We start from the raw sequence: 20,362 nt of genomic DNA, 5'->3' as shown, positions 1-20,362 counted from the left end.
GGAGTATTGCAGTGCGCAGTTGCTTCTTGAGCACGTAGGTGCATGCTGACCTTTGCTCTGACTCAGTTTGGAGCCTGACCTCCCTTTCTGACAGGGAGATGTTGGCTTGTCTCCTGACACAAAGCTCCTCTCTTCCTGCTTGCTCTTTCTTTGGCACCTTAACGTTGGACAACGTGCAGAAGAGCTGCGCGCGGATTCTTGGGCTGCCACGCTTTTGTTGTGTTGCAGCTCTGGCAGCAGCCTTCCGGCTACCGCTGTGCGGTGGCCTGCAGGTGCCGAGCCCAAAGAAGGCCTGTTTCAAACAGTCAAAAGCTGCAGCCTCACAGATGTTTGCCCAGGCTCCGTGCTCCCTGTAAGATTCCTTGCAGACATTTGGACGGCCACATCCCAATGAAAATGAGATGCAGTCATTCCCTTCTCTGTCAAAAGCTCCAGTTAAAGCCAGGAGCCAGCTCGAAAGAGGAGAGAAAGTACTGAGTGGGAGAGGGAAACGAGTGCATGCAGCTCCTCTGGAAACCAACTCTGCTTGCCCGTGCAATAACGGCTCCGGGCTTAGCTTGCTTTTCTGGTGACTCAGCACAGACACGTCCTGTCTGCTGGTGGACAAGTGCTGCAGTGTCTTTGAGGAGCTTCACACTGGGCTCTTCACACTTCGCATGCTGCGGGTGGCATTTGAAAATCGATGCAATGGCTGAAAGGCCCAGCTGCACCTTGAAATTCTGTTGCTGAAAAACTGCAGTAATTTACCAGGATAATTCCCCCAATTTGAAAGCGTCTCGTTTTCCCCATCTCCTAGACAGCTCACATCAACCAGCCAGTTGTGGAGCTTACAGAAGGAAGAATGACACCTTAGCAGGGAAAGCCGAGTGTAGGCCCTCGGACTCCCTTGAGCAGAGCGCGTTAAGTGCCCCAAAAGGACCAGAGAGGGAAGCGTTTGGGGGACGTGCCGTTTCAGCCCTCCTTGGCTCTTCGATGCCCCGTGAGCGCCAGGAAAGGGGAACAAGCGGGGCCTGCTCCCTCCTCCTGCCGCGCCGTGAGGGGCGGCTGGCGCTGGGGGATGCCAGGGCACGGGGGGCGGGTGGGGGGGGGGGGCAACATCTGCGCAGGGCGGGCGGGGCGGCAGAGGCCACGGGGCGCGGGGGGCGGGGCAGGGCCCCTCTGCGAGGGGGGAGAGCCTTGGGCCGCTGGGAAGCAGCGCAAAGCCATCAACGGGACAGCCCGTCCAGAGCGCACGGCTTCGAAGGCGCTGTCCAGCTTAGGCACAGCGTGGCAAGGAAGGGAATCTTCCAGGGCTCTGGAGGTTTTACAGTTTTTTATTGCCAGTCCTGCTGAAACCAAGGGCTGAAACCAAGGGTCTTCCAGCTACTTCTTCATCTTCATCTTCATCTTCGTCTTCGTCTTCATCTTCATCATTCTGTCCTCCTGGTGACCTGTTCAGGCTGACAGCTCATGCCTGGTCCAGTTCTGCTGAGTCCCAGCTTTTTCTTTCATAGCTTAATCATCAGTATGGCGATTCGTCCATTTCTACCTCAAGGATAATTCTCAGCTCCCCTACATCAGCAATACTCTACTCTTAGCTAAACAATGCTCCATTAATGAAGCTTTCTGGGGTCTAGAGTCCTAACTGAAACCAGCTAAGCTAAGAAAATCTCAAAACTATAAACTTCCTAACTACGGAACAGCTCATTCTAAAACTCAGGGGATGGCCGCCGAATCTTCTCCTAAACACGGTACATCCCCTCGTCGCTCCTCTGAGCTGGCGGGGCAGCAAGGCCTCCTCAGGCGCAAGCGTCTCCTCTCCAGTCTTCCTGCACTTGCTTGGCTGAGATGATCAGAGCAGCCAGGCTGGAGGCAGGATCGCCTGAGGTCACAAAAGGATGCTGCCCAAAGGAAAAACAAAACCAAAAAGAACCATTACTTCCCAAGATCGCGTCCAACAGGCTCAAGCAGGGTTCCTCTGCTACCAGGAAGACGCACAAAGAGGACCGAGGGCACCATCTGCCCCTCCGCCTTCCGGTCCCGGACCTGTCTCGCCCAGGCCCACGTGGGCCCCAGTCCTCTTTGGCCCTTCACGCAGGCGTCCACAGCTCGCAGGGCTTTTTGCCGCTTTGCTTTTTCTTACCTTCAGGAGTTCCTGGGCAGACCAGCGCCTGTCCTCATCTGTCTGCAGGCAGCAGCGGAGAAAGTCGCGCAGGAGAGCCGAGTGCTGCCTGGGGTTTTGCAGTTTTGGGGCCCCGTTCCTTTCTATCAGTTCTAAAACCTACAAAAAAGGGAAGAGGACACTCTACCTGCTCCTTTCCTAGCCACAACAGCTCTCTCCACACAGAGCCGCACTTTTAAGCTGCACCTTAGCCTGAGACGGGGTTCCCTCTGGTAAGGAGCTTCCCCTTCCACCATTTCCAGCCCCACGATCCCCAGTGACCAGATGTCCACTTTGGGGCCGTAGGCTTCTCCTCTCACGACTTCCGGCGCCATCCAGCTGGGAGTGCCGACGCTGGAGCTGCACTTGTCGCGCTCAGGGGTGAGCTGAGCACAGAGGCCAAAGTCAGCTGCGGAGAAAAACAAACCCTGTCAAAGCCAGCTACAACTGGCAAACCCAGCCAAAGGATTGCCCGCTCAAAGCCTGACAAGGCCACGGTGAATCTAGCCGGAAAAGCAGCAGTGCTCTGCTTCCGCGGGGCTGCAGCCAGGGAGATAAGGCACTGGCCACTTCAAAAATGCCCTCACGTTTCACGCGCTGGCCAAGCAGCCCTTCTGGAGAACTGGCAGTTACCCCAGAGCAGCCCCAGAGCGCATCCCGGCAACGCTGCGCCGCACCAAGGATACCCACCCAATTTCACAGATCCGTCCATGCTCACAAGAATGTTGCAGCTTTTGACGTCTCTGTGGATGACTCGGCGGGAATGAAGGAAATGCAGTCCTTGCAGGCACTGAGCGAGAGAGGAGAAAGGGAAAGGTGAAGGTTCAGGACCTGATTGCATCCTGCAAGAAAGGAACGGGCTCGACGAGAGTGGCAGCTTTCTCAGGGACTAGTGAGCCAGGGCGCAGCATCCTAGTGCTGTCAAGAGGAAGAGCTTGCTGCTTCAACACTCTTAGACGAGTGTTCCATCTTTCCAAGCAAAGGCACATCTGAGCTTCCAAAAGCCCCTCCTCCCTTCGGTACGTAGCACGTGCCCTTTGGCTGGGGGGCGTCATGGCAAAGATTTTCTTGGTAGCCTTGTGGCAGCAGAGGAGGAAGCAGCACGTTAGACCAGTTCCAGAATCCCACGCCATCTGGGCTGCACTGCTGTCCTTTGAAGCTGAGGGCATCTCCTTTGCCCTTAGCTTGAAATTCTGCCACCAGCGTGCAGGCTTGGAGCGGCAAGGAATGCAGGATACACAGACAGGCTCCAGGCAAAGCTGGCAAGAGGAAACAAGTGCGACACAGCGAGCGAGCCAGTGAGGCAGCGAGCACGAGCGCCGGAGCACAACGGCAGTACGTAAGAGTGCGAGAACGGAGCCTAGGAAGTGCGGGGACACTGGCAGGCAGTTGGCTTCAGGTGCTCTTTCTTCTCCGTGTCGTGACAGCAACAGCAAAGCAAGGCCGTGAGCAAGAAATCTCTGCTGTTCTTAACCACCAGTTGACAAGGGCCATCCTGTGCAGGCCAGGGGAAGCACAAGTGGCATCCCTCACCTCCCGACAGACAGCGCCTATCTGTCCTTCCTCGAGGTACACTGCCCCGAGTACATCATACAACGTGCCGCCGTCCATGAACTCCATCGCCAGCCAGAGCTCCCCGTCGACCAGGTAGCTGAAAGAAGAAAAGCCCGGCATGGAGAGAGAGGACCTGGGCACAGCCCAGTCACCCGAGGGGCTGACCCAGCTTTTTGGAAGTGCTCTCCAAGCTGCATATGCCAGAAGAGATTATTGCAGACCAAGTGCAACCTCCTCCCCTGCACTGGAGGAGAGAAATCCTAAACAGCTCCATTTTCTGCCAGCAACCAAAGGGGTTTGCCACTTTGGGCTTGCAGTATCCTAAAGGAACGTTGACATGAGAATAGCCCCACCTGTCTAAGTAGGTAACAATATTGGGGTTCCTACTGTCCCTCATGACCACGATTTCATTGACAGCCAGCTCCTCGGACATCTCCTCTTGAAGCGCCATTTTCTTGATGGCCACCTAAAAGGACATTGAGAGACCGTTGACTTGAGAAGGCGCTCGTCGCACGAGATGCCCAGGAACACGCAGCGAGTGCTTGTGCAATGACGCAGCCCAGCTGTGCCAGAGGGCAGAGCTTAGGAGAAGGACCAAAGCCCGTCCCAAATGCCGTCTGCAGGCTGCTGAGCCTAGTCCGTGCTTCAGAGGAGCAGCCTCTGCCGCAGAGATGGAGCGGCCACCCAAAGCTCCAGCCAAGGCTCGCAGCCGCGGCGAAAGCGCTCCAGAGCTGCAAAATCTGCTGGGGGCATTGACACTTTACCTGTTGTCCTGTGCTGGCGTCGAGGGCTTTATAAACAGCTCCAAAACCCCTAGAAAGAAAACAGCAGCAGAAAAAGAAAGCCCTTTAGTCCCTGGCGGTGAAAGCCAGCCTAGGCAGGAGATCTCCCCAGGCTGCCTGGAGCATTTGGAAAACGCCCAGCTGTGGCGCCTCCCCCGCCATTAGCACAACAGCCCAGCAGCCCTCTGCCATGCAGGGTGTCCGGGAGAAAACGGAGGCCCAATGTGAACACCAAGGGCTGCTACAAATCTCCAAGGCACACGCCCGATCGGTTCCGTTCCCAGCCTAAGGGGGACCCTTTGGAAAAACTGGAGAAGAAGAACTTGGAAAACTCTGCCTTGGAGAAGTGTTATCTGCCAGCTCTCGGGTGACAAGGTGCTCTGGTAGGCCGGCATATTGCGGCAGGGGCGGGACATCTTCCAGGCCCTGCTCCTTGCTGCAAGCAAGGCAGACCTTGCCAGCACCAGGTTGTCTTTGATGATGCCTTCTGACTGCTGTGACTGAGCAGTCCTGAGAGGTGGCAGGAAGGTAAAGCCAGAGTCTGACCGTGTTCGCAGCTTGCCTGATGTCACGCTTGACGCTACACCGGCCAGAGACTGGGCCCACGGTTTTGCGTAAGGAGCAGGCGTCAGACTTACCCTCGTCCGAGTTCTTCAAACGCCGAGTATTTCCTCCTCGGCTCGCCCAGACTCACAATGCTCCCTGAAAGACAAAAGCAGTGCAAGGTGCTCACTTTGAAAGGGAGATGCCGCTCCCCAGACGATCCAAGATGCAGCCCCACTGTCGGGAGCTCTGTGCCCTTTGCAGTCACTTGGCTTCCAGCCGCTGAGAACAGCGAGCGGGAGGGCCATCTTCTCCACCTTTCAGCAGCTGGCCTTTCCAAGAAGGACTTCACGGCTTTCAAGCACAGCAGCTCATGTGATAACCCAGAACGATGGGCCTTTGGGAACTGGGCCCTCAGAGCTAAGGAAGGGCCTCCGCAGCCTCTGCACTGGCACCTGCCGCCACCGGCAGGGCCACTTAGGAGAACAACGTGCACCAGTGAGAGGAGGAGTGAGAACAGTCGTAGAAATGGCAGCAGCGGAGAATAGCTGGGGCCCGAGAGCTCCCTGGGGCCCAGTCACCCGCTAGGTGCCAGCCTTCTGCTCAACAGAAACAATCTCTGCTTTTGTCTTTGGCACAGAGGGCAGCCCAGGCAAAGCCAAGCCAGTGCCAGCTGCCCTCGGAGGCAGCGGGAACACGCCGAGCGCTCTCTTGCTGCCTCAAAGCACAGCAACCGGCTCTTGGAGGGAGGCCTAAATGCCTCTGTGACACTAAAGCGAGGAGGAACTTCTGGCGCAGCCAATACAGAGACGCACAGAAAACACGCCGCTCTGGCAGACCGGAAATACACCAGACGTACTCAGTCTCCTCAGGCTCTGCTCCTCTCTCATCTCCAGCTGCTGGGCTGGGCTGCTGGACGAAGTGCTGGCATGTGGGGGAGTGCTGGCTGCTGCAGACCGCGCCGGTGCAGCGGCACGTTGAACGGCAGAGCGCGCGTCAAGAGAGAGCTGGGACAAGAAAGGATTGCCCGTCAGAAAGGTGGTTGGCACAGATACCCCACAGAGCACACGGCCAAAGGAAGGCTGTCGGCCACCGCCAGGCCTCTTTGGCTGGGGGGGTTTTGCATGTGCCCTTCTCAAAGGCAACGGGCAAACCCCGAAGGCTGCTGTGCTACAGCAGCACATGGCCAGGCTCATGCTACATTTTATCGATTTTCTGCAAGACGACTGCAACAAGGTATTGACGAGGTTGCAAAGATACAGAAAGAGGTGGGAGCAGGGCCCCAGAGCCCCGTTGCTTTCCTCCTGCTGTGCTCCCCTGGGCAATGAAGTCACCCTCGAGTGGGCATGGTCGTGTCTGACCAGAAGGCCAGTCTGGTCTACGTTGTGCCTGAAGCTAATTGGTCCCTCCCAGGGGCCAGTGTCTCCTAAGTATCCTGCAAGGCTGTCAACTGCGTCTTTGGACCGTCTCTGGCCGCTGACCACGGGGAGCCTGCAGGGACACCGTGCACCAAGGGGCTCGCTTCTACGCTGGCAACAATTTAAAGGCACAATGCTGCCTCTCATCTGATCCCAAGAGACTTTCTCAGGCCCTCTCAGCGTCCCGGCAAAATGGCGCTCAAATGTGAAAGTTCAGAAGCCATTTGCCAGGGGTCCCTGGCCTGGCTGAAGCAGCACTACGTCATGGCAGGCACACAGCCCCCAGCATCTTCAGGCACGAGCGGCAAGGGCTGGCTCGTCAGAAACTTGAAGCTCGGCCCTGCACCAAAGGCAGTGCCAAGCACAGGTGCCACTTACTGGCTCTGCACGTTCAGGCTGTGGATGGACAACAGATGGAGGCTTCTTGTCATTTGGCTCCTCTTCAGCCTCTTCCTCAGCAAGAGAGGGAGCCAGAGGAGGTGCTGACCCTGCTGGTGAGCCCTGCAGACAGACAGCAGTGAGAGGGACAGGGAGCAGCCAGTCCTTCAGGAGCTGCTTTCTTGTCAGCTCCGGAAGCTGGTTTCTTTTCACCCAGACTAAGGGGAAATCAGAAACTTTGATCAAAGTGGGATTCTGAGTCGTGAAATTCACCCTCTTAAGATGGGCAAATTAGGTGGTGCTCCGTCTTGCTGTGCATTTGATCTTCCACCCTGGCTAGAATCAGCAAGACACCTTTGGCCTGCCACACTTGCCTTTCATCTCTTGAAAGGCTCTTCAATGGAAAATTAGGAAAGAGCCAGTGCTCCCTTTGCTGCTGCTGATGCCAGCACCGACTTGGGCTTTCTTTCCGCCTCTCAGGCTGGCACTCTACACTCTACCGCAACAGGCCAAGCTCACAGCTTGCTGCACAATTCTTACATGCCAGCAAGGTCAGAGGTTCCTTTGCCACTCACCAAAGGACGGGCGTGTCTCCATCCGCGTGTGAGGTGACCTGCAGCGAGCAAGGGAAAAGGAACCAGATGCCATTAGAAAAGTGCCTGTGGCTGGGGAGTCCCACAGGACAAGTCAGTCCCAACAGAGAGCATTTTCCTTTCCCAGCATCCCTCCAGGAGCAACACAAGATTTTTCCCACAGCAAGCAAGAGAACAACAAGGACACGATACTAGGCTCTCTCTACTTTTGTCACTGAAGAAATAGAAACACCATCACAGAAATGCCAAGTGTCCTTTAAGTCAGAGCTTCTGTTCTGCCCAACAGCTCAAGCAGCTTTTTCCTCTTCTCTTTCCTGCAACCTTTCTTTTCGTTTTTTGTTGTTGTTGTTGTTGTTGTTGTTGTTGCTGTTGTTTTATTTGTTTTTTATTTTTTAAAAATAAATTGCATACACTAATTCCCATCAACTTGCTGCAAATGATACCCCGGGAAAGCTTCCACAAAGGGCCCCATAGCTGTGGCGGTTCTCTTCTAAAGCAGCCCAGGAACAGCTCCTGGGTTCAGGAGCAAAGCCTAACCGGTTAGGAGCTTGCACTTCATCGCCCAGGGAATCGCTCTCTTGGCGCACCGTAAAGGGTCACAGCAGAGAGCCAAGGCCTCTAATGGCAGGATTTGGAGCAAAAAAGTGCTTTCCCTCACTCCTGGCCAAGTTTTAGAAGTACTTGTGAGACTCCCTGCCAGCCTGCAATTTGCAGGTTGTCTCGGCTGAAGCAGCAAGCTGAGGAAATGACAGTGTCCAACGCCACGCGCTCTCCCGTGGAGGGAACGCGGCCCCTGCAGGTTACGTTGCAAATACTCTGCACCCGCCAGCGAGTGCAGACACCCCCTTTTTAGCTGATGCTGTTGGCAGGAGCTTTAGCAAAGGAGCGGCATCTTAATGGCACTTTTGCTCCCAAGTCAGCTTCATCACTACAAACAAGCATAAAGAGCAAAGTGAAGCAAACGCCGTGTGATGGCTACCCCCAGGATAAACCTTTACTTACGAGTCAGGTGGGTCAGGAAGTAGCCGGAATACGCCACAGAAAAAACCGTGCAAACCGCGGCACAGACTTGCCCGATCATTCTAGCAGTGCTGTGCGGGTTTGCACACTGAATGCCACCCGGGGGAAAAACCAAGGCTCCTCTCGGGGTGCAGGCCGTCTGCTGAGAACGCCTCAGTCACGAGGGTCCTCCTGCAGCGAGCAAGCCAAAGAGCTGCTCTGGACAACGAGGCCTCGCGCGCACCGGGACAACGTTGCATCGACAGCACTGTGATGCGGCCCGGCTCCCTTGACGTCACAATAGCAGCCGCTCTGGGTCTGTTGGCATAGTTACGCCCAGCAACCAAAATCTTCTGTACAGCTGACGCAAAAGAAAAGCCTGGGAAGATCTCCTCAGTCGTAAAGCAGGAGAAAAAATCCTTACCGTCCATAAGCCAGTGCTCAAGGCATCCCAGGGTAACTCCGAAAATGCACCGATCCAGCAGGGCCCCAAGAAATCCAAGCAAACGTGACTTTTCCTCCCCAAGGCTTTGACTAAAAGCAAGTGTGCTTGTTCCTGCTGGCATCTTTGTTGCTTCTGAAAGCCCTAACTGCTTTGATGACATTTAGGGGACAAAAGAAGCCAAGGAAATCAGTTTCCAGGAGTATTGCAGTGCGCAGTTGCTTCTTGAGCACGTAGGTGCATGCTGACCTTTGCTCTGACTCAGTTTGGAGCCTGACCTCCCTTTCTGACAGGGAGATGTTGGCTTGTCTCCTGACACAAAGCTCCTCTCTTCCTGCTTGCTCTTTCTTTGGCACCTTAACGTTGGACAACGTGCAGAAGAGCTGCGCGCGGATTCTTGGGCTGCCACGCTTTTGTTGTGTTGCAGCTCTGGCAGCAGCCTTCCGGCTACCGCTGTGCGGTGGCCTGCAGGTGCCGAGCCCAAAGAAGGCCTGTTTCAAACAGTCAAAAGCTGCAGCCTCACAGATGTTTGCCCAGGCTCCGTGCTCCCTGTAAGATTCCTTGCAGACATTTGGACGGCCACATCCCAATGAAAATGAGATGCAGTCATTCCCTTCTCTGTCAAAAGCTCCAGTTAAAGCCAGGAGCCAGCTCGAAAGAGGAGAGAAAGTACTGAGTGGGAGAGGGAAACGAGTGCATGCAGCTCCTCTGGAAACCAACTCTGCTTGCCCGTGCAATAACGGCTCCGGGCTTAGCTTGCTTTTCTGGTGACTCAGCACAGACACGTCCTGTCTGCTGGTGGACAAGTGCTGCAGTGTCTTTGAGGAGCTTCACACTGGGCTCTTCACACTTCGCATGCTGCGGGTGGCATTTGAAAATCGATGCAATGGCTGAAAGGCCCAGCTGCACCTTGAAATTCTGTTGCTGAAAAACTGCAGTAATTTACCAGGATAATTCCCCCAATTTGAAAGCGTCTCGTTTTCCCCATCTCCTAGACAGCTCACATCAACCAGCCAGTTGTGGAGCTTACAGAAGGAAGAATGACACCTTAGCAGGGAAAGCCGAGTGTAGGCCCTCGGACTCCCTTGAGCAGAGCGCGTTAAGTGCCCCAAAAGGACCAGAGAGGGAAGCGTTTGGGGGACGTGCCGTTTCAGCCCTCCTTGGCTCTTCGATGCCCCGTGAGCGCCAGGAAAGGGGAACAAGCGGGGCCTGCTCCCTCCTCCTGCCGCGCCGTGAGGGGCGGCTGGCGCTGGGGGATGCCAGGGCACGGGGGGCGGGTGGGGGGGGGGGGCAACATCTGCGCAGGGCGGGCGGGGCGGCAGAGGCCACGGGGCGCGGGGGGCGGGGCAGGGCCCCTCTGCGAGGGGGGAGAGCCTTGGGCCGCTGGGAAGCAGCGCAAAGCCATCAACGGGACAGCCCGTCCAGAGCGCACGGCTTCGAAGGCGCTGCCCAGCTTAGGCACAGCGTGGCAAGGAAGGGAATCTTCCAGGGCTCTGGAGGTTTTACAGTTTTTTATTGCCAGTCCTGCTGAAACCAAGGGCTGAAACCAAGGGTCTTCCAGCTACTTCTTCATCTTCATCTTCATCTTCGTCTTCGTCTTCATCTTCATCATTCTGTCCTCCTGGTGACCTGTTCAGGCTGACAGCTCATGCCTGGTCCAGTTCTGCTGAGTCCCAGCTTTTTCTTTCATAGCTTAATCATCAGTATGGCGATTCGTCCATTTCTACCTCAAGGATAATTCTCAGCTCCCCTACATCAGCAATACTCTACTCTTAGCTAAACAATGCTCCATTAATGAAGCTTTCTGGGGTCTAGAGTCCTAACTGAAACCAGCTAAGCTAAGAAAATCTCAAAACTATAAACTTCCTAACTACGGAACAGCTCATTCTAAAACTCAGGGGATGGCCGCCGAATCTTCTCCTAAACACGGTACATCCCCTCGTCGCTCCTCTGAGCTGGCGGGGCAGCAAGGCCTCCTCAGGCGCAAGCGTCTCCTCTCCAGTCTTCCTGCACTTGCTTGGCTGAGATGATCAGAGCAGCCAGGCTGGAGGCAGGATCGCCTGAGGTCACAAAAGGATGCTGCCCAAAGGAAAAACAAAACCAAAAAGAACCATTACTTCCCAAGATCGCGTCCAACAGGCTCAAGCAGGGTTCCTCTGCTACCAGGAAGACGCACAAAGAGGACCGAGGGCACCATCTGCCCCTCCGCCTTCCGGTCCCGGACCTGTCTCGCCCAGGCCCACGTGGGCCCCAGTCCTCTTTGGCCCTTCACGCAGGCGTCCACAGCTCGCAGGGCTTTTTGCCGCTTTGCTTTTTCTTACCTTCAGGAGTTCCTGGGCAGACCAGCGCCTGTCCTCATCTGTCTGCAGGCAGCAGCGGAGAAAGTCGCGCAGGAGAGCCGAGTGCTGCCTGGGGTTTTGCAGTTTTGGGGCCCCGTTCCTTTCTATCAGTTCTAAAACCTACAAAAAAGGGAAGAGGACACTCTACCTGCTCCTTTCCTAGCCACAACAGCTCTCTCCACACAGAGCCGCACTTTTAAGCTGCACCTTAGCCTGAGACGGGGTTCCCTCTGGTAAGGAGCTTCCCCTTCCACCATTTCCAGCCCCACGATCCCCAGTGACCAGATGTCCACTTTGGGGCCGTAGGCTTCTCCTCTCACGACTTCCGGCGCCATCCAGCTGGGAGTGCCGACGCTGGAGCTGCACTTGTCGCGCTCAGGGGTGAGCTGAGCACAGAGGCCAAAGTCAGCTGCGGAGAAAAACAAACCCTGTCAAAGCCAGCTACAACTGGCAAACCCAGCCAAAGGATTGCCCGCTCAAAGCCTGACAAGGCCACGGTGAATCTAGCCGGAAAAGCAGCAGTGCTCTGCTTCCGCGGGGCTGCAGCCAGGGAGATAAGGCACTGGCCACTTCAAAAATGCCCTCACGTTTCACGCGCTGGCCAAGCAGCCCTTCTGGAGAACTGGCAGTTACCCCAGAGCAGCCCCAGAGCGCATCCCGGCAACGCTGCGCCGCACCAAGGATACCCACCCAATTTCACAGATCCGTCCATGCTCACAAGAATGTTGCAGCTTTTGACGTCTCTGTGGATGACTCGGCGGGAATGAAGGAAATGCAGTCCTTGCAGGCACTGAGCGAGAGAGGAGAAAGGGAAAGGTGAAGGTTCAGGACCTGATTGCATCCTGCAAGAAAGGAACGGGCTCGACGAGAGTGGCAGCTTTCTCAGGGACTAGTGAGCCAGGGCGCAGCATCCTAGTGCTGTCAAGAGGAAGAGCTTGCTGCTTCAACACTCTTAGACGAGTGTTCCATCTTTCCAAGCAAAGGCACATCTGAGCTTCCAAAAGCCCCTCCTCCCTTCGGTACGTAGCACGTGCCCTTTGGCTGGGGGGCGTCATGGCAAAGATTTTCTTGGTAGCCTTGTGGCAGCAGAGGAGGAAGCAGCACGTTAGACCAGTTCCAGAATCCCACGCCATCTGGGCTGCACTGCTGTCCTTTGAAGCTGAGGGCATCTCCTTTGCCCTTAGCTTGAAATTCTGCCACCAGCGTGCAGGCTTGGAGCGGCAAGGAATGCAGGATACACAGACAGGCTCCAGGCAAAGCTGGCAAGAGGAAACAAGTGCGACACAGCGAGCGAGCCAGTGAGGCAGCGAGCACGAGCGCCGGAGCACAACGGCAGTACGTAAGAGTGCGAGAACGGAGCCTAGGAAGTGCGGGGACACTGGCAGGCAGTTGGCTTCAGGTGCTCTTTCTTCTCCGTGTCGTGACAGCAACAGCAAAGCAAGGCCGTGAGCAAGAAATCTCTGCTGTTCTTAACCACCAGTTGACAAGGGCCATCCTGTGCAGGCCAGGGGAAGCACAAGTGGCATCCCTCACCTCCCGACAGACAGCGCCTATCTGTCCTTCCTCGAGGTACACTGCCCCGAGTACATCATACAACGTGCCGCCGTCCATGAACTCCATCGCCAGCCAGAGCTCCCCGTCGACCAGGTAGCTGAAAGAAGAAAAGCCCGGCATGGAGAGAGAGGACCTGGGCACAGCCCAGTCACCCGAGGGGCTGACCCAGCTTTTTGGAAGTGCTCTCCAAGCTGCATATGCCAGAAGAGATTATTGCAGACCAAGTGCAACCTCCTCCCCTGCACTGGAGGAGAGAAATCCTAAACAGCTCCATTTTCTGCCAGCAACCAAAGGGGTTTGCCACTTTGGGCTTGCAGTATCCTAAAGGAACGTTGACATGAGAATAGCCCCACCTGTCTAAGTAGGTAACAATATTGGGGTTCCTACTGTCCCTCATGACCACGATTTCATTGACAGCCAGCTCCTCGGACATCTCCTCTTGAAGCGCCATTTTCTTGATGGCCACCTAAAAGGACATTGAGAGACCGTTGACTTGAGAAGGCGCTCGTCGCACGAGATGCCCAGGAACACGCAGCGAGTGCTTGTGCAATGACGCAGCCCAGCTGTGCCAGAGGGCAGAGCTTAGGAGAAGGACCAAAGCCCGTCCCAAATGCCGTCTGCAGGCTGCTGAGCCTAGTCCGTGCTTCAGAGGAGCAGCCTCTGCCGCAGAGATGGAGCGGCCACCCAAAGCTCCAGCCAAGGCTCGCAGCCGCGGCGAAAGCGCTCCAGAGCTGCAAAATCTGCTGGGGGCATTGACACTTTACCTGTTGTCCTGTGCTGGCATCGAGGGCTTTATAAACAGCTCCAAAACCCCTAGAAAGAAAACAGCAGCAGAAAAAGAAAGCCCTTTAGTCCCTGGCGGTGAAAGCCAGCCTAGGCAGGAGATCTCCCCAGGCTGCCTGGAGCATTTGGAAAACGCCCAGCTGCGGCGCCTCCCCCGCCATTAGCACAACAGCCCAGCAGCCCTCTGCCATGCAGGGTGTCCGGGAGAAAACGGAGGCCCAATGTGAACACCAAGGGCTGCTACAAATCTCCAAGGCACACGCCCGATCGGTTCCGTTCCCAGCCTAAGGGGGACCCTTTGGAAAAACTGGAGAAGAAGAACTTGGAAAACTCTGCCTTGGAGAAGTGTTATCTGCCAGCTCTCGGGTGACAAGGTGCTCTGGTAGGCCGGCATACTGCGGCAGGGGCGGGACATCTTCCAGGCCCTGCTCCTTGCTGCAAGCAAGGCAGACCTTGCCAGCACCAGGTTGTCTTTGATGATGCCTTCTGACTGCTGTGACTGAGCAGTCCTGAGAGGTGGCAGGAAGGTAAAGCCAGAGTCTGACCGTGTTCGCAGCTTGCCTGATGTCACGCTTGACGCTACACCGGCCAGAGACTGGGCCCACGGTTTTGCGTAAGGAGCAGGCGTCAGACTTACCCTCGTCCGAGTTCTTCAAACGCCGAGTATTTCCTCCTCGGCTCGCCCAGACTCACAATGCTCCCTGAAAGACAAAAGCAGTGCAAGGTGCTCACTTTGAAAGGGAGATGCCGCTCCCCAGACGATCCAAGATGCAGCCCCACTGTCGGGAGCTCTGTGCCCTTTGCAGTCACTTGGCTTCCAGCCGCTGAGAACAGCGAGCGGGAGGGCCATCTTCTCCACCTTTCAGCAGCTGGCCTTTCCAAGAAGGACTTCACGGCTTTCAAGCACAGCAGCTCATGTGATAACCCAGAACGATGGGCCTTTGGGAACTGGGCCCTCAGAGCTAAGGAAGGGCCTCCGCAGCCTCTGCACTGGCACCTGCCGCCACCGGCAGGGCCACTTAGGAGAACAACGTGCACCAGTGAGAGGAGGAGTGAGAACAGTCGTAGAAATGGCAGCAGCGGAGAATAGCTGGGGCCCGAGAGCTCCCTGGGGCCCAGTCACCCGCTAGGTGCCAGCCTTCTGCTCAACAGAAACAATCTCTGCTTTTGTCTTTGGCACAGAGGGCAGCCCAGGCAAAGCCAAGCCAGTGCCAGCTGCCCTCGGAGGCAGCGGGAACACGCCGAGCGCTCTCTTGCTGCCTCAAAGCACAGCAACCGGCTCTTGGAGGGAGGCCTAAATGCCTCTGTGACACTAAAGCGAGGAGGAACTTCTGGCGCAGCCAATACAGAGACGCACAGAAAACACGCCGCTCTGGCAGACCGGAAATACACCAGACGTACTCAGTCTCCTCAGGCTCTGCTCCTCTCTCATCTCCAGCTGCTGGGCTGGGCTGCTGGACGAAGTGCTGGCATGTGGGGGAGTGCTGGCTGCTGCAGACCGCGCCGGTGCAGCGGCACGTTGAACGGCAGAGCGCGCGTCAAGAGAGAGCTGGGACAAGAAAGGATTGCCCGTCAGAAAGGTGGTTGGCACAGATACCCCACAGAGCACACGGCCAAAGGAAGGCTGTCGGCCACCGCCAGGCCTCTTTGGCTGGGGGGGTTTTGCATGTGCCCTTCTCAAAGGCAACGGGCAAACCCCGAAGGCTGCTGTGCTACAGCAGCACATGGCCAGGCTCATGCTACATTTTATCGATTTTCTGCAAGACGACTGCAACAAGGTATTGACGAGGTTGCAAAGATACAGAAAGAGGTGGGAGCAGGGCCCCAGAGCCCCGTTGCTTTCCTCCTGCTGTGCTCCCCTGGGCAATGAAGTCACCCTCGAGTGGGCATGGTCGTGTCTGACCAGAAGGCCAGTCTGGTCTACGTTGTGCCTGAAGCTAATTGGTCCCTCCCAGGGGCCAGTGTCTCCTAAGTATCCTGCAAGGCTGTCAACTGCGTCTTTGGACCGTCTCTGGCCGCTGACCACGGGGAGCCTGCAGGGACACCGTGCACCAAGGGGCTCGCTTCTACGCTGGCAACAATTTAAAGGCACAATGCTGCCTCTCATCTGATCCCAAGAGACTTTCTCAGGCCCTCTCAGCGTCCCGGCAAAATGGCGCTCAAATGTGAAAGTTCAGAAGCCATTTGCCAGGGGTCCCTGGCCTGGCTGAAGCAGCACTACGTCATGGCAGGCACACAGCCCCCAGCATCTTCAGGCACGAGCGGCAAGGGCTGGCTCGTCAGAAACTTGAAGCTCGGCCCTGCACCAAAGGCAGTGCCAAGCACAGGTGCCACTTACTGGCTCTGCACGTTCAGGCTGTGGATGGACAACAGATGGAGGCTTCTTGTCATTTGGCTCCTCTTCAGCCTCTTCCTCAGCAAGAGAGGGAGCCAGAGGAGGTGCTGACCCTGCTGGTGAGCCCTGCAGACAGACAGCAGTGAGAGGGACAGGGAGCAGCCAGTCCTTCAGGAGCTGCTTTCTTGTCAGCTCCGGAAGCTGGTTTCTTTTCACCCAGACTAAGGGGAAATCAGAAACTTTGATCAAAGTGGGATTCTGAGTCGTGAAATTCACCCTCTTAAGATGGGCAAATTAGGTGGTGCTCCGTCTTGCTGTGCATTTGATCTTCCACCCTGGCTAGAATCAGCAAGACACCTTTGGCCTGCCACACTTGCCTTTCATCTCTTGAAAGGCTCTTCAATGGAAAATTAGGAAAGAGCCAGTGCTCCCTTTGCTGCTGCTGATGCCAGCACCGACTTGGGCTTTCTTTCCGCCTCTCAGGCTGGCACTCTACACTCTACCGCAACAGGCCAAGCTCACAGCTTGCTGCACAATTCTTACATGCCAGCAAGGTCAGAGGTTCCTTTGCCACTCACCAAAGGACGGGCGTGTCTCCATCCGCGTGTGAGGTGACCTGCAGCGAGCAAGGGAAAAGGAACCAGATGCCATTAGAAAAGTGCCTGTGGCTGGGGAGTCCCACAGGACAAGTCAGTCCCAACAGAGAGCATTTTCCTTTCCCAGCATCCCTCCAGGAGCAACACAAGATTTTTCCCACAGCAAGCAAGAGAACAACAAGGACACGATACTAGGCTCTCTCTACTTTTGTCACTGAAGAAATAGAAACACCATCACAGAAATGCCAAGTGTCCTTTAAGTCAGAGCTTCTGTTCTGCCCAACAGCTCAAGCAGCTTTTTCCTCTTCTCTTTCCTGCAACCTTTCTTTTCGTTTTTTGTTGTTGTTGTTGTTGTTGCTGTTGTTTTATTTGTTTTTTATTTTTTAAAAATAAATTGCATACACTAATTCCCATCAATTTGCTGCAAATGATACCCCGGGAAAGCTTCCACAAAGGGCCCCATAGCTGTGGCGGTTCTCTTCTAAAGCAGCCCAGGAACAGCTCCTGGGTTCAGGAGCAAAGCCTAACCGGTTAGGAGCTTGCACTTCATCGCCCAGGGAATCGCTCTCTTGGCGCACCGTAAAGGGTCACAGCAGAGAGCCAAGGCCTCTAATGGCAGGATTTGGAGCAAAAAAGTGCTTTCCCTCACTCCTGGCCAAGTTTTAGAAGTACTTGTGAGACTCCCTGCCAGCCTGCAATTTGCAGGTTGTCTCGGCTGAAGCAGCAAGCTGAGGAAATGACAGTGTCCAACGCCACGCGCTCTCCCGTGGAGGGAACGCGGCCCCTGCAGGTTACGTTGCAAATACTCTGCACCCGCCAGCGAGTGCAGACACCCCCTTTTTAGCTGATGCTGTTGGCAGGAGCTTTAGCAAAGGAGCGGCATCTTAATGGCACTTTTGCTCCCAAGTCAGCTTCATCACTACAAACAAGCATAAAGAGCAAAGTGAAGCAAACGCCGTGTGATGGCTACCCCCAGGATAAACCTTTACTTACGAGTCAGGTGGGTCAGGAAGTAGCCGGAATACGCCACAGAAAAAACCGTGCAAACCGCGGCACAGACTTGCCCGATCATTCTAGCAGTGCTGTGCGGGTTTGCACACTGAATGCCACCCGGGGGAAAAACCAAGGCTCCTCTCGGGGTGCAGGCCGTCTGCTGAGAACGCCTCAGTCACGAGGGTCCTCCTGCAGCGAGCAAGCCAAAGAGCTGCTCTGGACAACGAGGCCTCGCGCGCACCGGGACAACGTTGCATCGACAGCACTGTGATGCGGCCCGGCTCCCTTGACGTCACAATAGCAGCCGCTCTGGGTCTGTTGGCATAGTTACGCCCAGCAACCAAAATCTTCTGTACAGCTGACGCAAAAGAAAAGCCTGGGAAGATCTCCTCAGTCGTAAAGCAGGAGAAAAAATCCTTACCGTCCATAAGCCAGTGCTCAAGGCATCCCGGGGTAACTCCGAAAATGCACCGATCCAGCAGGGCCCCAAGAAATCCAAGCAAACGTGACTTTTCCTCCCCAAGGCTTTGACTAAAAGCAAGTGTGCTTGTTCCTGCTGGCATCTTTGTTGCTTCTGAAAGCCCTAACTGCTTTGATGACATTTAGGGGACAAAAGAAGCCAAGGAAATCAGTTTCCAGGAGTATTGCAGTGCGCAGTTGCTTCTTGAGCACGTAGGTGCATGCTGACCTTTGCTCTGACTCAGTTTGGAGCCTGACCTCCCTTTCTGACAGGGAGATGTTGGCTTGTCTCCTGACACAAAGCTCCTCTCTTCCTGCTTGCTCTTTCTTTGGCACCTTAACGTTGGACAACGTGCAGAAGAGCTGCGCGCGGATTCTTGGGCTGCCACGCTTTTGTTGTGTTGCAGCTCTGGCAGCAGCCTTCCGGCTACCGCTGTGCGGTGGCCTGCAGGTGCCGAGCCCAAAGAAGGCCTGTTTCAAACAGTCAAAAGCTGCAGCCTCACAGATGTTTGCCCAGGCTCCGTGCTCCCTGTAAGATTCCTTGCAGACATTTGGACGGCCACATCCCAATGAAAATGAGATGCAGTCATTCCCTTCTCTGTCAAAAGCTCCAGTTAAAGCCAGGAGCCAGCTCGAAAGAGGAGAGAAAGTACTGAGTGGGAGAGGGAAACGAGTGCATGCAGCTCCTCTGGAAACCAACTCTGCTTGCCCGTGCAATAACGGCTCCGGGCTTAGCTTGCTTTTCTGGTGACTCAGCACAGACACGTCCTGTCTGCTGGTGGACAAGTGCTGCAGTGTCTTTGAGGAGCTTCACACTGGGCTCTTCACACTTCGCATGCTGCGGGTGGCATTTGAAAATCGATGCAATGGCTGAAAGGCCCAGCTGCACCTTGAAATTCTGTTGCTGAAAAACTGCAGTAATTTACCAGGATAATTCCCCCAATTTGAAAGCGTCTCGTTTTCCCCATCTCCTAGACAGCTCACATCAACCAGCCAGTTGTGGAGCTTACAGAAGGAAGAATGACACCTTAGCAGGGAAAGCCGAGTGTAGGCCCTCGGACTCCCTTGAGCAGAGCGCGTTAAGTGCCCCAAAAGGACCAGAGAGGGAAGCGTTTGGGGGACGTGCCGTTTCAGCCCTCCTTGGCTCTTCGATGCCCCGTGAGCGCCAGGAAAGGGGAACAAGCGGGGCCTGCTCCCTCCTCCTGCCGCGCCGTGAGGGGCGGCTGGCGCTGGGGGATGCCAGGGCACGGGGGGCGGGTGGGGGGGGGGGGCAACATCTGCGCAGGGCGGGCGGGGCGGCAGAGGCCACGGGGCGCGGGGGGCGGGGCAGGGCCCCTCTGCGAGGGGGGAGAGCCTTGGGCCGCTGGGAAGCAGCGCAAAGCCATCAACGGGACAGCCCGTCCAGAGCGCACGGCTTCGAAGGCGCTGTCCAGCTTAGGCACAGCGTGGCAAGGAAGGGAATCTTCCAGGGCTCTGGAGGTTTTACAGTTTTTTATTGCCAGTCCTGCTGAAACCAAGGGCTGAAACCAAGGGTCTTCCAGCTACTTCTTCATCTTCATCTTCATCTTCGTCTTCGTCTTCATCTTCATCATTCTGTCCTCCTGGTGACCTGTTCAGGCTGACAGCTCATGCCTGGTCCAGTTCTGCTGAGTCCCAGCTTTTTCTTTCATAGCTTAATCATCAGTATGGCGATTCGTCCATTTCTACCTCAAGGATAATTCTCAGCTCCCCTACATCAGCAATACTCTACTCTTAGCTAAACAATGCTCCATTAATGAAGCTTTCTGGGGTCTAGAGTCCTAACTGAAACCAGCTAAGCTAAGAAAATCTCAAAACTATAAACTTCCTAACTACGGAACAGCTCATTCTAAAACTCAGGGGATGGCCGCCGAATCTTCTCCTAAACACGGTACATCCCCTCGTCGCTCCTCTGAGCTGGCGGGGCAGCAAGGCCTCCTCAGGCGCAAGCGTCTCCTCTCCAGTCTTCCTGCACTTGCTTGGCTGAGATGATCAGAGCAGCCAGGCTGGAGGCAGGATCGCCTGAGGTCACAAAAGGATGCTGCCCAAAGGAAAAACAAAACCAAAAAGAACCATTACTTCCCAAGATCGCGTCCAACAGGCTCAAGCAGGGTTCCTCTGCTACCAGGAAGACGCACAAAGAGGACCGAGGGCACCATCTGCCCCTCCGCCTTCCGGTCCCGGACCTGTCTCGCCCAGGCCCACGTGGGCCCCAGTCCTCTTTGGCCCTTCACGCAGGCGTCCACAGCTCGCAGGGCTTTTTGCCGCTTTGCTTTTTCTTACCTTCAGGAGTTCCTGGGCAGACCAGCGCCTGTCCTCATCTGTCTGCAGGCAGCAGCGGAGAAAGTCGCGCAGGAGAGCCGAGTGCTGCCTGGGGTTTTGCAGTTTTGGGGCCCCGTTCCTTTCTATCAGTTCTAAAACCTACAAAAAAGGGAA

At 55.6% G+C, this 20,362-nt stretch overlaps 3 protein-coding genes and 3 long non-coding RNA genes across 7 annotated transcripts; all 6 read right to left on the bottom strand.

Moving 5' to 3' along the window:
- Positions 1-1,297: 1,297 nt before the first annotated feature.
- LOC125318869 lies at positions 1,298-2,265 on the bottom strand. Its single transcript, XR_007200535.1, has 2 exons — positions 2,123-2,265; positions 1,298-1,880 (listed from the first exon to the last, which is right to left on the bottom strand). It is a non-coding gene; the product is annotated as an uncharacterized LOC125318869 (long non-coding RNA).
- Positions 2,266-2,284: 19 nt separating this feature from the next.
- LOC125318751 (serine/threonine-protein kinase PAK 3-like) lies at positions 2,285-8,639 on the bottom strand. Its single transcript, XM_048289682.1, has 11 exons — positions 8,411-8,639; positions 7,391-7,428; positions 6,816-6,938; positions 5,879-6,026; positions 5,115-5,178; positions 4,459-4,507; positions 4,048-4,160; positions 3,674-3,791; positions 2,831-2,930; positions 2,348-2,549; positions 2,285-2,288 (listed from the first exon to the last, which is right to left on the bottom strand). Exons 1-11 carry the CDS (start codon positions 8,487-8,489, stop codon positions 2,285-2,287), a joined length of 1,038 nt encoding a protein of 345 aa, XP_048145639.1. The 5' UTR covers positions 8,490-8,639.
- Positions 8,640-10,345: 1,706 nt separating this feature from the next.
- LOC125318864 lies at positions 10,346-11,313 on the bottom strand. The gene is made up of 2 exons (XR_007200530.1): positions 11,171-11,313; positions 10,346-10,928 (listed from the first exon to the last, which is right to left on the bottom strand). It is a non-coding gene; the product is annotated as an uncharacterized LOC125318864 (long non-coding RNA).
- Positions 11,314-11,332: 19 nt separating this feature from the next.
- LOC125318750 (serine/threonine-protein kinase PAK 3-like) lies at positions 11,333-13,533 on the bottom strand. The gene is made up of 6 exons (XM_048289681.1): positions 13,507-13,533; positions 13,096-13,208; positions 12,722-12,839; positions 11,879-11,978; positions 11,396-11,597; positions 11,333-11,336 (listed from the first exon to the last, which is right to left on the bottom strand). Exons 2-6 carry the CDS (start codon positions 13,191-13,193, stop codon positions 11,333-11,335), a joined length of 522 nt encoding a protein of 173 aa, XP_048145638.1. The 5' UTR covers positions 13,194-13,208; positions 13,507-13,533.
- A 147-nt stretch (positions 13,534-13,680) lies between these two features.
- On the bottom strand, positions 13,681-19,078 carry LOC125318863 (serine/threonine-protein kinase PAK 3-like). Of its 2 annotated transcripts, none has more exons than XM_048289776.1 (5): positions 17,871-19,078; positions 16,439-16,476; positions 15,864-15,986; positions 14,927-15,074; positions 13,681-14,226 (listed from the first exon to the last, which is right to left on the bottom strand). In XM_048289776.1, the coding sequence occupies exons 1-5, from the start codon at positions 18,049-18,051 to the stop codon at positions 14,159-14,161; spliced, it is 558 nt and encodes a 185-aa protein (XP_048145733.1). In that variant the 5' UTR covers positions 18,052-19,078; the 3' UTR covers positions 13,681-14,158. The 2 variants fall into 2 exon arrangements, with proteins under 2 accessions (XP_048145733.1, XP_048145734.1); XM_048289777.1 differs by lacking the exon at positions 17,871-19,078 and adding an exon at positions 17,450-17,678.
- A 306-nt stretch (positions 19,079-19,384) lies between these two features.
- On the bottom strand, positions 19,385-20,352 carry LOC125318859. The gene is made up of 2 exons (XR_007200526.1): positions 20,210-20,352; positions 19,385-19,967 (listed from the first exon to the last, which is right to left on the bottom strand). It is a non-coding gene; the product is annotated as an uncharacterized LOC125318859 (long non-coding RNA).
- Between the last annotated feature and the right edge of the window lie 10 nt (positions 20,353-20,362).

This window comes from Corvus hawaiiensis, chromosome 31 (assembly GCF_020740725.1).
Source record: "Corvus hawaiiensis isolate bCorHaw1 chromosome 31, bCorHaw1.pri.cur, whole genome shotgun sequence".
NCBI classification, from domain to species: domain Eukaryota; kingdom Metazoa; phylum Chordata; class Aves; order Passeriformes; family Corvidae; genus Corvus; species Corvus hawaiiensis.
This window is presented reverse-complemented; position numbering and strand designations above follow the sequence as displayed.

Coding starts and splice junctions, on each gene's coding strand:
- LOC125318751 (XM_048289682.1), bottom strand. CDS start 8,489: ATGATCGGGCAAGTCTGTGCCGCGGTTTGCACGGTTTTTTCTGTGGCG. Junction 7,429..8,410: donor CTTCCTGACCCACCTGACTC/GTAAGTAAAGGT, acceptor TGCTCGCTGCAG/GTCACCTCACACGCGGATGG. Junction 3,792..4,047: donor ATTGTTACCTACTTAGACAG/GTGGGGCTATTC, acceptor TTCTTCTTTCAG/CTACCTGGTCGACGGGGAGC.
- LOC125318863 (XM_048289776.1), bottom strand. CDS start 18,051: ATGTCATCAAAGCAGTTAGGGCTTTCAGAAGCAACAAAGATGCCAGCA. Junction 16,477..17,870: donor TGAGCACTGGCTTATGGACG/GTAAGGATTTTT, acceptor TGCTCGCTGCAG/GTCACCTCACACGCGGATGG. Junction 14,227..14,926: donor GCAGAGCCTGAGGAGACTGA/GTACGTCTGGTG, acceptor TTTGTCTTTCAG/GGAGCATTGTGAGTCTGGGC.
- LOC125318750 (XM_048289681.1), bottom strand. CDS start 13,193: ATGGCGCTTCAAGAGGAGATGTCCGAGGAGCTGGCTGTCAATGAAATC. Junction 12,840..13,095: donor ATTGTTACCTACTTAGACAG/GTGGGGCTATTC, acceptor TTCTTCTTTCAG/CTACCTGGTCGACGGGGAGC. Junction 11,979..12,721: donor TAGGCGCTGTCTGTCGGGAG/GTGAGGGATGCC, acceptor TCTCTCGCTCAG/TGCCTGCAAGGACTGCATTT.